Source organism: Natrix helvetica (assembly GCF_964273705.1).
Source record: "Natrix helvetica genome assembly, chromosome: 2".
NCBI lineage: Eukaryota > Metazoa > Chordata > Lepidosauria > Squamata > Natricidae > Natrix > Natrix helvetica.
The window spans coordinates 53,183,434-53,202,818 of NC_138552.1; the positions used below are offsets into that span (position 1 = coordinate 53,183,434).

At 38.7% G+C, this 19,385-nt stretch overlaps 1 protein-coding gene across 1 annotated transcript in view; it reads left to right on the top strand.

Moving 5' to 3' along the window:
• Window positions 1-18,882, top strand: part of KCNN2 (potassium calcium-activated channel subfamily N member 2) — a 92,307-nt gene extending 73,425 nt beyond the window's left edge. The window contains exons 5-8 of the mRNA XM_081943430.1: window positions 4,685-4,795; window positions 6,599-6,726; window positions 12,731-12,800; window positions 16,157-18,882. Coding sequence (XP_081799556.1) covers window positions 4,685-4,795; window positions 6,599-6,726; window positions 12,731-12,800; window positions 16,157-16,444 — 597 coding nt within the window. The 3' untranslated portion in view covers window positions 16,445-18,882. The remainder of the gene's footprint in view (window positions 1-4,684; window positions 4,796-6,598; window positions 6,727-12,730; window positions 12,801-16,156) is intronic.
• The last annotated feature ends 503 nt before the right edge of the window (window positions 18,883-19,385 follow it).

Genomic DNA, 19,385 nt, shown 5'->3' on the forward strand with positions numbered 1-19,385 from the left:
GGGACCTTCAGGAGGCTTCCCTGAAGCCTCTAGAGCAGCGATGGCGAACCTTTTTTGGCTCGCGTGCCACAAGTGGGGGGAGCGCGGGGGGGGTTGTGTGCGGGCGTGCCACACCCATAATGCAACGCGCCCCCAGTGCGCATGCGCGCACAACGCGCCCATTTTTGCATGATTTTTTCGCCCTCCCCAGGCTCCAGAGGCTTTATAGGAGCCTGGGGAGGGCGAAAAGAGCCTCCCCCGCCCCCCCGGAGGCTTTAGGGAATGTCCGGAGGCTTCCCTGAAGCCTTCGGAACACTTAAAACCACCCTCCGAGCAACCCGGAAGTGACTTCCAGGTTGCTCGGATGGTCGTTTTAAGCGCTCTGAAGGCTTCATGGAAGCCTCGGGACGGTCCCTGAACAGGCACAAGACGTGCGTCTCCATCGCCCGGGCCCGGATCGCCTCCACCGCGCGGCGCCTCAGGCTCGCCGTCCTTGCGCCGCTCCGCCCAGCCTCTGCACACTCGCCAGGGCCCGGCCTTCACATCGCTGCCGCCGCCGCCACCACCGCCGCTAGGACGGGCTCGGCCGAAGGGAAGTACGTCAGGCCTCGGCCGCGCCGCCCTCGCCTCCTCCTCCTCCTCCTCTAGCCGCGCCATCGCAAGGATTAAGGCGAAAGGGGGGGGATGGGGAAAGCGAAGGGGGCTTTGTTGTCCTCCTTCTCCTTCTCCTCCTTTCCCCCTCTGGCTCGAACGCGGCGCCGGGGCCCGGCAGGCAGCGAACGAGTCGGAGCCTGCCGACTGGAGGAAGAGGGTGAGAGGCGGGTCCTGTGAACGGCGGCAGCAGCGGCGGCAATAGTCGGAACTCGGCTGCCTGCCGCCTTTCCCCTCCTTTGTCTCCCAGCCGGGGCGGCCCGCCGCCGAGTTGTGACTATTGCCGTCGCTGCTGCTGCCGTTCACAGGACCCGCCTCTCACCCTTTTCCTCCAGTCGGCAGGCTCCGACTCGTTCGCTGCCTGCCGGGCCCCGGCGCCGCGTTCGAGCCAGAGGGGGAAAGGAGGAGAAGGAGAAGGAGGACAACAAAGCCCCCTTCGCTTTCCCCATCCCCCCCCTTTCGCCTTAATCCTTGCGATGTCGCGGCTAGAGGAGGAGGAGGCGAGGGTGGCGCGGCCGAGGCCTGACGGACTTCCCTTCGGCCGAGCCCGTCCTAGCGGCGGTGGCGCCGGCGGCAGCGATGTGAAGACCTGGCGAGCGTGCAGAGGCTGGGCGGAGCGGCGCAAGGACGCCGAGCCTGAGGTGCCGCGCGGCGGAGGCGATCCGGGCCCGGGCGATGGAGACGCACGTCTTGTGCCTGTTCAGGGACCGTCCCGAGGCTTCCCTGAAGCCTTCAGAGTGCTTAAAAAGACCATCTGAGCAACCCGGAAGTCACTTCCGGGTTGCTCGGAGGGTGGTTTTAAGTGTTCCAAAGGCTTCAGGGAAGCCTCCGGACGTTCCCTGAAGCCTCCGGGGGGGTGGGGGCGGCTCTTTTCGCCCTCCCCAGGGTCCTATAAAGCCTCGAGCCTGGGGAAGGCGAAAAATAGCTTTTAAAAAGGTGAATTCAGCTGGCCAGCGCGCACATGCGCGCTGGACAGCTGACAAGGCAGCACCTCGCGTGCCCTGACAAATGGCTCCGCGTGCCACTTGTGGCACGCGTGCCATAGGTTCGCCATCACGGCTCTAGAGGGCAAAAAAGGACCTTACGAGCAAACCGGAAGTCACTTCTGGTTTGCTCGTAGGGTTGGTTTAAGTCCTCCAGAGGCTTCAGGGACCTTCGGGAGGCTTCCCTGAAGCCTCTGGAGGACTAAAAATGGCCCTAAACCGAACCTACAAGCAAACTGGAAGTCCATCCCAAACTTCCGTTTTGCCCATAGGGCTGTTTTTTTGCACTCCCGAGGCTTCAGGGAAGCTCCTGAAGCCTCCGGAGGGCCTCCGGGGGTAGAGGCTCTTTTCACCCTCCCCAGACTCCTATAAAGCCTCTGGAGCCTGGGGACGGCGAAAAATGGGTTTTAAAAAGGCTGAAAAAGGCTGCATGTGCACTGGCCAGCTGACAGAGCAATGCCTCGCGTGCCCTGACAAATGGCTCCGTGTGCCACTTGTGGTACGCGGGCCATAGGTTCGCCATCCCGGATGTAGGAGATGACCAAGGGAGGGGTCAAGTGCATCGTCAGTCTCAAGTCCCTAGGAACCCACAAGAGATCTAAGTCCAGCCCTCCTCGAATTCCATTGAGTCTTGTTTACTGCCAATTTACTTTGATGGTTAGTAGTTCAGGTACTTGTGGAAAATGTTAGCATGCAATAAACCTGTATTCATTTGAACTATCTTACCTCCTGTTTTCTTGCATTTGACCCAATGTGACACTTTTGAAAATAGACAAATAAAATGGTGCTATCTTTCTTTTTAGATAATTGAATAGGATAAATTGTACAAATATATGTTACCACTAACTAGTATTATGTAGAAATGAAATTATACGTATTTGGAATCACCAAATAAATGGGTTGAATAAATATAGCAAATTTTCTGCACTGGAACTATATTTCATACATGTGTGACTATACCCGGACTATCAGATTAACAAAATGTAAAAAATCAGATTAATCATAACTACTATATATGGTATATAGAAGGTTTATATAATTTTGCAAAGCATTTAGAAATGTTTCAATCAAATTATTCCTATGGATCTACGGGTATTACAAAGCTCACAGCCAGAGCTTCAAATCAAAATGAGTTTTTTCCCCAATCCATTATGATTTTGAGCATAAAGGCTAAACAAATTTCTTTAGTTGAATGACAAATGGGGTAATGTGTATCTCTGGACATGTATGTATGTCTTTTTCACAAATCCAACTACAACTATGGAAGCAGCTTGTAGTATTTGTTTCCCTATATGTTATTGTTTTCAGTTCATAAGCGTGGGTTATGTATTGTAAACTGGAACTCTGTCTCAACTAGCTAGACAATAGATATGTACATTTGGTACATGTCAGGTACATGTCCTGCTTTTTGTTTCTCCAAATATTATATAGATTTGTTCAATATCTGAATGAATATAAATGCTAGATTTCTTCTGAAAAGAGGCAGAAACTTGAAAGTAGTCAAATCAGTCTATGCTTTGCATAAATTTGGAAGCTTTTAATGGGGATTAAAGGATACGGGAGGCTTTAAAAGAATCCTTTCAAAGAAAATCACATTCGTACATTAGGAAGCCTTAGTCAAAGTTTGAGTTAGGGTTAGTTTGTTATAAGCCAAATGTAGGCATATAGGAAGAAGGCGGCTTTCATTTTATATATCTGATTTATAACATTTGATCCACAATTGATTTAAAGTATGAAGTTTAAGATTATCTAGATTCTCTACATTCTCTTTATGTAAGGATCTTTATGTAAGATCCTTGAGAAGACAAATTGCACATCCACACTTTGCTAATTGACTATAGCTGGGAGTAGAGAAGGGGAAGGAGAAGATATTAAAAAATAGCTATTTTTAAAAATTTCCTCTGACTTTTTCCATTGACAGACTAATGATAAAGGAGACCAGAAGACATTTATAAACGAGTTGCATTTAGAACAAATGCATTTTTACTGTTATTAAAAATCACATAAATAAGATTTTTTTAAATGAAGGCAGATATGTCAAATATTCATTACAATATAAATTCCAGCCCCAAAATTGATATATGCTATTCCTGTAAATGATCATAAACTGAATGCCAGATTACCCTCACAGATCATACAAGGACAGAATGCACAGTATTTCACATTTCATGGCTTACTTAGATTTAAGTTAAGATTTGTATTAAAGTAAAAAGATAAAGTTTAAGCAAGCATTGCTTTTATTGCATTTGTTCCTAAAATGATTGCATTTTCTCCGTTAAGACACAGTGATCATATATTATTGATCGATTCAATTATATTCATTATTGGTGTGGTACAGAGGTGTCCAAACTTGGGAACTTTAAGACTTGTGGACTTCAACTCCCAGAATTCCCCAGCCTGGCTGGGGAATTCTGGGAATTGAAGTCCACAAGTCTTAAAGTTCCCAAGTTTGGACACCCCTGGTGTGGTATAAATGCTAATGGTCTTTTGAACCTGAGAAGAACTTATTTTACCATCCATATCTATTTCATAAAGTGGCTAATGTCAAAAAAGGCATCAATATGTTTTGTATGTTTTATCTTAAATGCCAAATCCATACACAAGCACAAAATTCTTCCAGAATCTTCATTCTCAGACTACTTTTTTTTCCTATTAAGTCCCAAGTTTCTTTTTTCCTCAATAAAGTATTTACAGTTCTCAAGATTTAATTTGGAAATCTAGGCAGAATGCAACTAAAGCCTAGGAAAAAAGCAATAGTTTCCACTCTTTGTTTTCTCATTTCCTCTTATTATGACCAGGGAGAAAAGCATAAATACTTAACAATTCTCTGCTGTTCCGTTCTCCACTGTGGAAAAATTCTGTGAAGAGGACAAAAGAACGGCTATGGAAAAGTTATAATTACAAATCCAGACCATGACTTCTCTTCACGGAGACCCTGGTTAACATTATATAACTGACCTGAATTGACTGCATTGTCCAAGTTAATAGCTGAACTGTTCCTTTTTTCCTTCCCTTTTTTTGTTGTCAATTCTGTTTTCCTTAATTCTGTTTTCTTTTATTGCTGTTCCCAGGGTGCTGGTTGCACTGCACTAGTGGTAGCTGTGGTAGCAAGAAAACTAGAACTTACCAAAGCTGAAAAACATGTACATAATTTCATGATGGATACCCAGCTAACTAAAAGAGTAAGTTATAATATAAATCACCTTTGGATATTTTTATAACAACATCTTGATTAATTATGTTCTCCGATCAGGATACTTCTAACAACTGGATTTGGAAGGTTGAATATTCAGTAGTTTTGAAGCATCGTATCAATTTTAAGTACAGGACCCAATGTCGCATGAGCAAAAAACTTCTGCACAAAGAGAAAACATTCTGTTCCTGTATTTTCCCATCTTCTTCCTGCTCCCCCTCCCCTCCCCTCCCAGCTTTCTGGTGAAAATTACTACTGAGTGCATCTTACAGTTTAAAAGAATGTTAAAAAAGAGCATATTAGAAAATACCAATCACGAAATCATAAATGAAAGTGCGCATAAGGAAAGAGATAGAAGACATTCCCAAGTCCTTGTACCATTCGGCTGATGTGAACCACTCCAATCTACTCTATGTATTTGGTCCAGTTTGGCAGATTTGAAGAAGTTGTTATGGTTGGAAGCAGTGATGTGCGGTGAGGTTTATGGCTGGTGAGGCTGGTGACGTCATCAGCGCGAGCCGCGGTCCCCTTCATGTTGACTCAGGAAGGCGGGGAATGGGACCACGTGTGCAGGAGGGAGGCTGAGGCTAGAGTGTTGTATACCGGCGAGCCAGGCCAGCAGAGGGCAGTCGAGAGGAGGCCCCCTCTGATTGGCCCAGGCGCGCCGGCCAGCCGGCGGGAGAAATCCTTTGTTCCAATTGGTTCGTCGTCTGACAGCTCCTGATATAAATAGCTGTCAGACGACTAGTTGGTGTTCCTGTCAGTTCTTTGTTGAATAAATACGTTGGCTTCATTCCGTCTCCGTCTCCTCATTCGAGGCTACAACATAGAGGAGCCTCCTGCACACGTGGTCCCATTCCCAGACCACATGTGCAGAAGGCTCCTCAGTGCCTTTTCCCTTTCCCCTTTTTTTTTATTTTCATGATGAGAGCGGTGAGGCTCTGCCTCCCCTACCTCCCCTGACCGCACGTCCCTGGTTGGAAGTCTCAGAGCATAATCCAAAGATAAGCATAAGGGGAGTGTGTGTATGTGTGTGCGTGTGTGCGTGTGTGCATGTTCCAGTTAAAAAATAATTTGAATTGCAGTACATGCATTGAATCTATTTATATGTAGCAAGTACATAGTGTTATGTCTGAAATGTACTTTCTGTTTGCAGATAATATTAAATAGACTTTTAAATGAAAGTGTTTGGAAACAGCAGTTACTGTTTTATTCTTCAGCATTCCAACTTTTAGTTATAATCAGTTCTCTAGAAATATATATAGAGCATGTTCCAAACCTTTAACTTTATTTCATCTTTTTTCCCCCCCATGGAGCGAAAACACTCCATGGCAACACAAAATAAAGGAGAAATTCCCCCATATGGAGAATATGGCAGTAGGCCAACATGTTCATCACACAGGGGAGTCTGCAGAGTATGTTTTTTTTTTAAAGGCCACAATGGTACAGTTGAAGCGCCATTTATATTTGTATGTGTGGCACACAAAAAAAGAAGCAGAGCTTTGATCACATATCATCATGGCTGCCATCTTGACTTTTCTTATCCTTACCTCTTTGCATGTATCGGACAACAAGGTGATGGGAACAGGTGTTTGTTCCTTGAAGAACCAACCGAAGGAAGGCATAAAATAAGAATAGTTGTTATCATGAGCCATCTAAAAACACTTTTCCTCAGGAGCATTTTCTCCTGTAAATGTTTATGATAGAAAATATGTTCAGGGAAAATCTTGGAAGGGACATAACTTGAATTCAGACATCCTGATGTATGTTTGATTTTGTTTTTGTTAAATAGGTGAAAAATGCAGCTGCCAATGTACTCAGGGAAACATGGTTAATTTATAAAAACACCAAGCTGGTAAAAAAAATAGACCATGCAAAAGTAAGGAAACATCAGCGCAAATTCTTGCAAGCTATTCACCAGTAAGTATTCTTTGATTTGTCTCTTTTGCCCTTGTGAGGCTGTTATGATAATCCCATAGGTTTGGCTTCCAGACAACTGCCTCAAATGTGACTTTCTGTTTATTCCATTTAATATTCCATAATGTTCCATATATGGTACTGCATTAGATACTGAGCATATCTGCCTATTTGATGGAGCTTCCTTCGATTTTCCTCCTATTTCACTTCTTGATATGCCCCAAATCTGCTCCAGAGGATTCTGACCTTTGAAACAGATTTTGGGCAGGCTGGGTAGAATAGAAGAGAGAATGGGGAGGGATGATAGGTTGGATGATATATTGGCAGATTCCTTTTTCCAACAGAATGGCATGAATAAATAGTACTCTTTATCTCAGGAAGAAAGTTATTTCTTTCTGAATATGCATTTCTGCTGAAAGGAAACAAAAACTAAAAGAACTCTGCCCCAAAATTCTGCAGATGGATATGCATTCATATAAACAGCCTAATCTACACAAGAATTATGATATACCTCTAAAACCAAAGATATCAAAGGCATGGCATGAATATTTGTGGTGGTGGGAGAAGGGAAAATGAATGGAAATAAAAATGTTGCATGCAGCCATATCCATCCCCTTTACCTGGAACTTTTCAATATGAATTATTTTGATTGTTTAAAAGCAAATGCCTTTCATATATATGATTGTTTAGAGTATAAACTGTGCTAGTACATTAGATGACAGATAAGAATATCTGGAGGATCATCTTATCAGTTAATGGGAAGTGTTGAAACTGCATAAATAATATTGGTATTATCCCTTAGGTTAATATGGTCAAATCAAATTATTTTTATTACAGCCATTAAAGGTTCTGGCAATATGCTAATTGCATTTTATGAGTTAAAGCTGTGATGTTTTGGAATGATTAACTTATTTAAAAAGCAATATTGCTAAAGTAAGATTTATATTTGTAAAAAAGAAAAAGAAACTTGTTGGTTCCACTTTAATATAGAAAATATAAGAACAAACCACGATTTTGAGGTGGAAACTTTGGAAATTGCAGGCTCTTTGCAAATAAAATAAAATAAAATAAAAGGAATACATGTTCCACATTATATTTCTGTCTGATGTACATTTTTGAGAACTAGTCCTTTGCTAGTGCTCAGAAAAGGGAGGCACCAATAGGTGTCCACACTACTACCAAAATCTTGATAAGCAGAAAGTGTTGCGCTGTCATGTTTCTATATGACAGTTACACCAAAAAAAACCTGTTTTAAGTAATCTAAAATTGTGCATCCATATCTGGACTTTGAATCGGAGGTGGGTTGCTCCTGGTTCAGCCAAACCAGTAGTGGCGATGGCGGGAGGTCCACCCATCTTCCCGGATGCTTCTGCGCATGTGCAGAAGCTTGCGCGTGAGAGCGTGGGAGAGTGTGGGAGAGCATGAGCGAACTGGTAGTAAACCTGTTAGCAACCCACCACTGCTCTGAATCCTAATGTTAACTATGATTTGCTGAAACAAGACATTATACAACTGTGGTTTCAAAGTGACTCATTTCAATAGATAATGTTTATATTATTAATAAATTGGGCATCATTAAAAGTTGTTAAGCAAAACTGAAAGCAAAAGTTTCCAGTCTCTTCATCATGGCTGTGAAGACCACGAAGCTCACTGTAATATATAAAGCTAATTTACGGTTTAGCATAAATTTAAATAATTCAAATAAACAGTAAACTTTTGTTTTCTTCTTCTTTTTTCCTTTCACTGCATCTAGAGTAAAAAGGGAAATGGGACATCTGTACAATGAACATTTTGATCATGGCTCTCACTATGGCAGGGGTGAATTTAGTCACATATATTATATGCCAGAGTGAAGGAGAAGAGATTTTGTAAATGTCTTTTTTTTTTCTTGTGCTATTGATTTGACCATATTAAATAGTTGTAATAGTATTTCCTTTTCAGCCACAGTAGAGTAGAAGAGGCTGAATGAAATCAATGGTTATTTAATATGCTCAAGCAAAATTCAATATCTATAAATATTTATGTGGTTTAGCAAACATGAAGTTCAACAATGCTGCATATAGAAAAGGGCATAATAATATAAAATGAAATATGCTTTCAAAATATAGTTACATGAAATTTTCATTCCTTTATTTTTTTGCTTGAATAATATAATCTAGAAAATATTAGAATTCGTTGCATTTTCTTTAGGTACTTTGGAAGGCAAGATATGAAAATTGAAAAATATAATATATCTGAGCTCAGATCACATTTCATAGTGATATATAGTTGTGCATGCTTCGAATTAAGTTGGACATATTTACAACTGGATGTAAACTCTAGAGAGAACTAGTAGCAGATAATCAGTTTGTGTATTATTACATTTAACGCTAGTTGAATTCAGAGCAATGATTAGCCCCTAAATAGAACAGAATGGCAATTAATTGCAGTAATTTCTTATTTCACTAGAATGTAATTTTTAAAAATTATTTTTTAAACTTACCATGCTTTCTGCTAGAAAGATGTTTGAGCCTCCCTCCTGAAATAAAATTATATTCTAAAAGCTTTGCTCCATTTATTTCAAAATTGCTGTATAAGGGTATGCTTCTTCTGCTATTGGGTAGGAAATAACTTAGAACCATTTTTATAACCTTCCTTTTTATGCAGAGTTCTCCTTCTCTTGGCCTTTCAATGATGCCCGTGTGGCATCACTAAGTCCTACCACATGTAGGAAATAATCTGTTTCTTCCTCTGAAGTTATCCCTTGCATTCTCATACTACTATTGCCCCTTCCTTTTGGACTTTGGTGCAATTGTTCAAAAAATAATAATTAACTTGATGATGACATATCCCAAACAGACCACATTCCCAATCGGTCAGCGAATGTTGGGGAGGGGGTAGGAATCATTGCTCTGCATCTACTTTAGAAAAAACACACTTCAGCATCTCTTATGCCTTTGTTTTTCATTTGAAGAGCTTAATGCCCTGCTGTACCCCTGACTTTCACATCACGGTGAAAGTGAGGCAAAACCAATGGCGGGTGATCTGGGTTGTATGGATACTCCACTGGGAAGAGTTTTCTATTGCTTTCCATATTCCCATCTCCCCAAAATATTCCATCAATTCTTCCATCTTTCTTTCCTACCAGGAAAATTCTGGTCAAGAAAACAAAGACTGAATGGCTCTGCAGTCTTCTTTTGGTGGTAGCAAACGAAGCACCCTTTTGTTAGGAAAAGGAGGGAAGATCAAACTTCCATGACAGAGATGTACAAAGCATGTTGCTATTTTATGGTGATCCATTTTCCCATTGATAAAAGTCATGCTGGGAAGGGAAGTTAAACTTTTATGTTACCCCTGTATTACTTTGTATATGTATAGCAAGGAATGTGAATAGAAATCAATTAATTCAGTTGTGGTGAAATGGGGGCGTAGAGGGTGTAATGATACAACAATGTTATCTTACATCTGAGTTGGGCACAGATTTCATTAGGCATGGGTCCCCTGGCACCATAGGGAATACGTGAGAAGTGCAAGCTGTACAGATCCAATTGCGTTCACTTGAAGACCATCCCTTGTACTGATTTGTTTTAGAAAATGTTACAGTTTCTTTTCTTTGTTTTGTCTTTTATTTCAACAATGAAAATAGAGCTCGGAAGTAAGTTTTGTGAGCTGTTCCTTTAAAATTTGCAGAATTTACCTCTGTCTGCATGCAACAAATGGATACTTTATTTGTGAATTTCTATAGTCTGGTTGCTACTGTGGAACTGCAATCCAAAGTCATGAATTTTTTCTGTGATAAGTGAAGTTCAGAAGGGATGAATCAGAGTATCAATATTTCATAATTTACAGAGAAAGATCCGACTAGTTTCATTTTTAATCTGACTGTTGCAGCTAAGAAAATAATAGTGTTTTCCTCTCACAAGTCATATAAGGCTAAGAACAACCATATTTTGAAAGATAGAAATGCTCTCTTAGTAACACACATTTATCAGGGAAAAAATCGGAACAGATTTGATACTTTTCCATACTTGTTCCATATGTCATATGAGGAAGAAAGGAGTAGCAATTCTAAATTTCATAACTGGCCTTTTTGTTTTCAAAAATAACTGACAATCTAGTTTTAATACATTTCTGAATGGTTGTACAGACAAATCAACATGCCTAAAATATATTCAAGTTGTGTTTATTTAACTGGCACTCTTGTTTTATTTCCTTTTTTGGTTTATGTTTACAACCACATAGGACTTTGTTAGATGTTTGCTCATATATTCTTCCTCTTTCTGACATTATGAGGTTGAGCCTTCTCTCCTGACAGTAATGATGAGTTTGTGCAACTACAGCCATATTTTCATCCTCATTTCAAGCAGGCCTTTTAAAGGGTATTAGGGATCTTCTGAATTCTGACCATGTGATAAAGCTAGATTTCATTCTGAAGAAATAAAAGATGAACAAAAATTCCATAGGTATCTATCGGGAAAGGCTATATAATACCACTTTTAAGATAAATTGATTAAAATATGTAAATAAAAGCATTCCAAATTATGTAACAAAAACAATTCCAGTGGGGTTGACGGAAATGACTTTGAAAAAAAGAACATAATAAAATCTCTATCCATCTGAGGTTACTGGTATTTCTTTAATGAGATATAGATTTTCAGATATAAAAATATAGAGCGCCGAACAGTGACAAATGAGAACTATGTTATGGACTGAATAACTTCCTCATGCAGTTATCAGCAGTGGGCTATGTATTTAAACCAGTGGATTGTAGGTTTTTGCACAGATGCCTTTATTGCCAGTGCAACCCAGTGGTGATAGATGACCACCTACAAAATAATCCTCCAAGCAATTCTTTGTGGCCATTGATTTCCAACATAAAGAATGTCCTTACCTGTAGGATTTCCATATTGGCTTTGGTAGAGAGAACAGTTCCTGGTGCACAAAATAAACTACATATAAAACTGCTTCCTCTGATCGAATTAAAGAATGCTTGCATATCAAAACTCTGAATGTACTTTGGTGCTAATAAGGAAATTTGGGGAGGGGGGGGGGAAACGCAGTAAAAGACAGTGTGGGTGGAGGAGGGAACCACAAAATAGTTATTTCTGTCTTCTCCCCCTTTTGAATCATGAGGACAAAAGAGCTGCCAGTCTTTGTCAATCTCAAATCAGCCTCTTTGGGGCATAAAGTTTGAGCATAAACTTTCGTATTACAATGCAGCATAATACACCCTGTTTTTCCTTTCTTACCATGTTCAGTTAATTAGCACGAATGGAATGATTTAGGCATCAAGGGAAGGATATACCCAGGGGTCTCTTTTACAGTATACCCATCTGATCTGCCTAATGTTCCATCTCAATCACTGACAGATAAACAGGCTAACTAAACCAATTAAAAAAAAATATCCATGCAGATTTTTTCTAAAGTACTTAGGTAAGCCACAGCAACAAGGACAATAATAACATATTAACATAATATGTTATTAATAATATAATAATGACTAACATATTAATCATTTAGCTGCTGGTCAGATAAAAGTTTTTACATATTGAGAAGGAACTCACTTATCACTGTGTTTTCATCAGGTTCAAACACCTCCTAACCAAATCCATTTCAGACTGAAGAGGGCTTTTACCTGTATCTAATCATGTAGGCATAAGGAAGAAGTATAATTACTTAAGGTAACAATGAGGAAATTACTCATTACTTCCTATGGCTACTTGCTAGGATACAGGAGCTTTAAGGAATGTTTTGGCTTTCTTTCATATACTATGGATAAATCCTTACTCCTCTCTTTGAATTCAGCGTTAACCATGGCAACGGGGACATCACATTTTCTTGCTCTCACTTTCTTTTTTGCGGTGTTAAGGAAGCATGCTCTTCATTGTACCCAGACACATAACCAGTTATGACTGTACACAAAGTATTCAAGACATTGTCCATGCAGTTATTTGTTTAGATGCATGCCATATACAGGTTTTTTGAGCTTTCAAAGAAGAAATATTTGACTTGGATTTCTATCTTTTAGATTAAGAAGTGTTAAAATGGAACAGAGAAAACTGAATGACCAGGCAAACACTTTGGTGGACTTGGCGAAGGTTGGTACAACGTTATAAATGAAGTACAGTACTTTTGTCGATCAACTTTAATTCATCTCTGAGCTTTGTGACTCAGTATAAATTGATTCAATATATAATTAGAAAACTTGAGAGACAAAGTGGTGTAGTGATTAAGAAGTTGAACTGGCACTGAGAAGACTGTTGCTAGTTCACTATCAGCTATGAAAATTTACTGGTTGACTTTGGGCCAGTCACTCTCTCTCAGCCCAATATAGTTCATAAAGTTGTGGTGTGCAAAACTGAGAAGGGTGTGTATGGAGCACCACTGGACCTCCAGAATAAGGCAGGGTATGAACTTAATATATAAATAGGTGAATCTGGAATTAAACCTACATAGGCTTTGGTTCCACTTCAATTTTCATGTGTAGGTGTAACTTTGAGCCAGACTTGACTTCTGATGACTGCCTGGATATCCACCAAGAAGTCATAAGAATTCCTAAGAAATTCATGATGTAAGTGTAACACGATACCCAAAGCAATTTCTATACACCACTTGATTGAAAGTCTACTTGAAATTGCTGCACATAATTAGCATTCTCTGGATAAGTCTGAAGTTCTCATATACAGTACTATCTTTGGAAATAGTATGTTTGAAGTAGATAGCTTTCCAGCTCTTTATGTTTAACAGAAGGTTTCTTTAATAGTAAATTTATCATTACTTTTTTCTGACACAAAAAATATAGCCATCCTCTAGAGAAGCCTTAATTATCTCTCTTAAGCATTGAGGCTGAGTTTGCTATCAATTTAAGCAGCCAGGTGGATAGGGTTATTGCAGGAGGTAACCCTTATTTTTTCAAACCTTCTGTCAGTATCCTTCAAATCCTCAAAATGAATATAACTTAAAACTATACGACAAGGAGCTGCCAATTTACATCATAATCCTCTGTCCCAACTCTGAAGTTTAGGTCAAGTTGAATTCAAATTACTTTATATTGCAAACTGCAGATAACAAGCACCATACTACTCTGGCTCCTTATTCCCACCTTCCTGAAAAAAGAGGAATCACACAGCAACTCTGGCCTATTCTGTGCATTTTTCACTGCCTTCACTAACATGGAATACTGCTCCAGAAAAAGCTGTAGTTGATACTTGATTCAGTTTATTTTGAGATGTCATCCTTACATTTCATTCTGGATCATTGCCCTCAATTCCCTATTAAAACAGCAACATAATTAGTATTAAGGCTATCATGCTGCTTGACTGCTTGACTCAGTAGAAGGCAGGATGTAAATCAAATCAAGTTGACTGATACGGTTTGTAAAAGATATGTGGATGCTTTGAAGCAATAGTACCTGTTTCTGGGGTATTCTGTGTTCTTAAGAGGGAAGGTAAATCTCCAGGTCCCTTAAGTTCCAACAAGTTCCTGGGATGACATGTTTTAACCAGCTCACTATTCCATATTCCATGAAGGTTTATATCAGCAATCATCTCAAAGCTGGCCAGACTACTTCAATGCTCTCTACATGGGGCTTCCCTTGAGATGCACTCGGAGACTACAGTTGGTCCAGAACGCGGCCGCGTGGGTGATTATGGGGAGGACTAGATACTCCCCTGTAACACCTCTCCTGCGCGAGCTGCACTGGCTTCCTGTGGTCTACCGAGTGCGTTTCAAGGTTTTGATTATGATCTTTAAAGCGCTTCATGGCTCAGGACCTAGTTACATGCAGGATCGCATCCTGCCCCACACATCCCTACGACCAATTCGCTCACACAGAGAGGGACTTCTCCGGGTGCCGTCCACCAAACAGTGTCGGGGGGCGACACCCAGGAGCAGAGCCTTCTCTGTGATGGGCCCAGCCCTGTGGAATGACCTCCCCCGTGACATCAGGATTATTTCCGATCTCCGCTCCTTCCGTGTACAGTTGAAGACCCACCTCTTTCAATTATCTGGCCTGGCTCAACCGTAATTTTTTCGTATTCCTCCTGACTGTCTTTTTAAATTTTAAATTTTTATTGTATATTGGGTTTTTATTATGGGGGTATGTTAATGGTTTTAATTGTCTAAATGTTGTAATTTATTACCTCCTCCGTGCATGTATGTCTTTGTATATATGTATGTTTATGTGTTTGTACACACGTGTTATGTTTTATATGTTCTAGTGTACGCCGCCCCGAGTCCTGCCTGGAAAGGGAGCGGCTAATAAATTCATTATTATTATTATTATTATTATTATTATTATTATTATTATTATTATTATTATTATTATTATTATTATTATTATTATTATCTGGTCATAGCAGCTGACTCATCCAGAGCCTCTCTCTCCTCTGTGGTCATGAAATCCATCAAATTTAGAGTGAATCCTGCTGTTAGTGTAGGTCCAGTGCGTATGTAAAGGGTGCATGGGAGATATGAACACAATATGTATAAACTATAATGGTTGTGTAAGGTAGAAGGTGGCAGACACTGAGGGAAGGCCAGTCAGCTATTAGGAATCTATGTTGTTGGATTTTTATGGTGGTGGTTGATAAAAGAAAAAGAAGAGAGTGTTCAACTCTGATTAATCAAAAGGGTTTTGTTTTGTTTTAACCCAAGGGTTCTAAATGAGAGAAAAGACTCTTATCAGGTAGTTGCATTAGGTTGTTATTTTGATTTGTATAAATGCCAGGGCTTCTTCAATCAATACCATATTTTTGCATTTTTGTTGCACTGCCTTTTCTTGGACTGGACCTTACCACATTGCCTGTAACACTTACCTATCTGATTATTATACTCAACATCTCTTTTCAATCAAAGAGGAGCATTTCATGCTTTGCTCAAGGTTAGAGGAATTCTGCAATATAACAGATGATAGACTTTGTAAACCCCTTTGTTGGTGCCTGGTGGTAAAAAGCACTGGAGTACCAAGAGTAGCCAAGAGACAGAATGGGGAATACGGGATAGAGTTTAAGGAATAATTTTGTGCTATATAGAAAACAGGAAAAAATACTACTGCATAATGTGTACTGAGACCTTTGGGAAAATAACATTTTTCTTCTGGTAATATTGGAGAAAAATGAAACAATTGATCTACTAAAATCTATTTCACAGGCAGAGAATCTTTACAGCTTCTGGGATAAATAGATTTCTAGACACGCATGATTCACGTCTGTGTATCTTTATTCTTCTGAGGAATTTTTCATGCTTGACATGTGGAAGTGCTCCACCAAAAATTAATAGCTTCTGTTCAATGCAGTACGTAGCATACAAAAATAAGTAAGTAAAATAGGTTGGTTCCAGTTGCGAATCTATTTGTGTACATTCTCCTTGTTTATGAGTGAAACTTGAACATTGAAAAATACTGCTGAAAAATCTTGTTGGCATAATTTATTTCATCTTTTCTTTCTCCTTTTAGACTCAAAACATCATGTATGATATGATTTCGGACTTGAATGAACGAAGTGAAGACTTTGAGAAGAGGATTGTTACTCTGGAAACAAAACTGGAAACTTTAATTGGTAGCATCCAAGCTCTCCCTGGACTGATTAGCCAGACAATTAGCCAGCAGCAAAGGGAATTTCTTGAAGCTCAGATACAAAATTATGATAAGCATGTAACCTACAGTGCAGAACGATCAAGGTCCTTGTCTAGAAGACGAAGGTCTTCCTCTACAGCACCACCCACTTCATCAGAGAGTAGCTAGAAGAGAATAAGTTAACCACAAAATAAAGACTTTTTTGCCATCATATGGTCAATATTTTAGCTTTTATTGTAAAGCCTTATGGTTCTAATCAGTGTTATCTGGGTTCTGATGTCAGAATTCTGGAAACCTGAACACAAGTTTTAGGCCAAAATGAGTGAAAACTCTCTCTCTCTCTCTCTCTTTCTCTCTCTCTCTCTTTTCTTTTCAGATGCACAGTGAATGCACCTATTATTGCTATATAGATTGTTCCTCCTGTAATTTCACTAACTTTTTATTCATGCACTTCAAACAAACTTTATTACTACTACAGTATATAATATAATAAAAGGGTTACTTTCTGCACATAGTTGCTTGGTCACTTTGACTTTAACATTCCCAGCTTTGGTTTTTTTTAAAAAATGGAAATGTAGGAAAAAATGCTTTAATTATGAGAAGGCTGAGCTTTGACATTCTATGCAGGAAAAGATCGTAGTAGAGATGCATTAATTTAAATTTAAAAATAATTTAAAAGATTGAAATTTTGCTTTTATTTTTGCATTACATGCCAGCTTGCGGAGAAAAAAAGCAAACAAGTTGGTTTTGTTTATGTTTATGAAAGTTCATTGTTGAGAGCTGCTGCACCCATATTTCCTCCAGTATATTGGCAGCATGCTGTATGTTCTTATACCTTATTTATACAAATAATTGTTTACTAAAAATTTAGAAAAGGGCTGGCTCCAAACCATTTTAAACATTTTTAAATATGTTTATATGTGGTGTGCGAGACTATCGTATATTTATTTTCTTGTTAAAAGAAATTTTCCATCGATGAAAAATGTTGTGGCACCTCAATCTGTTTGGTCTCTCGTTGGCTAGTTTGCTACCCATTACACTTTGTTTCATTTGGTTAAATAAGGATCTCTTCTAGATATGCCTGATCTTGATGCAATGAAAAACATGACTATGTTGCTAAATTTGTGTAGACAATTCCATTGCCATCAGCCTTTAATATATACCATATATGTGCATTTCAAACCGGTTCTGAAATTGGACATAGTAGAGGCAAATTTGAAATGCCCTCTTTTTCTTTAGCTGTGCTGTTATAGAGTGTGATGGGACAAAAACTATATTTCTGTATTGTTCTGAAATGAATTATAATACCTGCCATTACAGTACACTAATAGAAAGACCTAGTAGAACTGGAAAGTCTGTTACAAGAAAGACACTTGTGCAACTTTTGCTCATTCTGTTTCTTTTTCTAGCAATCACTTGTGATTTGGTGAAATAAGAATTTCTTGTTGAAGGCATAAAGGGAGGATATTGGGAGGGAAAAATCACCATACTCAGTAACAACATTTTAAGAAGTCTATATTGACTTTTGATCCATCTATTTTGAGATGGTAAACAAATATTTCTTGTTTCTTTATATTTTTTGTAATAGATTTTCTTTTCTTCTTTTTCTCTTTCTGAGAAATAGTTGTCTTCTCTATAACCTATACTTTTCACATAGGAGTCCCAACCTTAGTCTACAGATACAATATTTTTTTCTGAGTTTTGCAGCTGCAATAGTGAAAAGTAAGGACCTAGAATTAACCTTCTAAGTAACTGAAATAGTTGATAGTTGTTTTCTCATTTCATTTGCTAATCATGGGAACTCTTCACATTTTTAAAAAAAGATGCATTCTACGTATGATTGCATGGAGATACTCACGTGCTTAGATGTACCTTTGACCACAAACAAGTCTAAATATTATAACAAAATGACCCAATTTGTTTATTAATATGCAGGATGAACCAATTATTATTCAAGAATAACTAATAAAAAATCCTTCTTGAATATGAACCATTATAATAAATGTTTGGTCTTATCCCAAACCCTGTCCAATTGGCTTCATTTGTTTACCTTAAGCAGGTTTTTTTCCTGGATATTCATTTAGAACAAAGTTCAGTTGAAATCAAGGGAACAACGAATCATAAGACTTTATGCTACATAAGCTAGAAACCATGAAGTTTATAGGTGGTAATAACATCTAAACCAACAAAGAAAAAACAGACTACTGCCTCCCAACTATAATACATAACCCTTGCATGATGTAATGTTTCTGAATAAAGTCCTTTAGTACTATATATTGGATATTGTCACATTCTGCCACATAAGGTTTAGTGGATGAATTTGGCTTAGCTTTCAGAATAATGAACATGTATACCCAAATCTGATTGGACAATCTTGGACCTATTCAGGGTATCTAAGGTGAAACTAGGAAATAATAAAATATCTTTCATGTTTCTTCTAAGGATTTCTTATTTACTGACTTTTTGATAATTCTTAATTTCTGCAGCCAAAACATGTTATTTTAATGAATTCAAAAATCATTTAAGTTTTTTAATGTTATTCTCAATTGGTTCTGTCTAGAACACGCATAATATTTTTCTTTATTCCTCCAAATAAATTTAACTGGTTCCCAAACAAATTTCTGTTATTAATTTCTTCATAACAGCATGACATTTCTGTTTTCAGAACAGTTGGTCCAGTCACTTTTTTTAGTCTTCTCATTATGAAGTAAGTAAAATATACATATGTGTTAATCTTGTTTTTCAACAGCTAAGTCTCAGATGTCAAAATATTATCATCTTTTATTTTTTATTTTATGCTAAACATGTTAAAAACTATAATTTACAAAGCAGTACATTTTCCAGATGTCCTACCCAGCAATACTTTTCTTTCATTTGAATAAGTTCTTTCATAAGAAAATGTGTATATTTTGGCTTTAAATTATTGTATTTCTCCCCCCTAGTGGTATCCTTTTGATTATCACTACTGAACTGATAAAAATGAAAATTATTTCATTTGCTTGCATGATAATGTTGAGATTCAACATTTTTAATAAATGTAATGAATCTAGACCATTTTTAATAATCCTGTTTAATCTTAATATTTCCATTTGAAGTGCTATGATGTGAT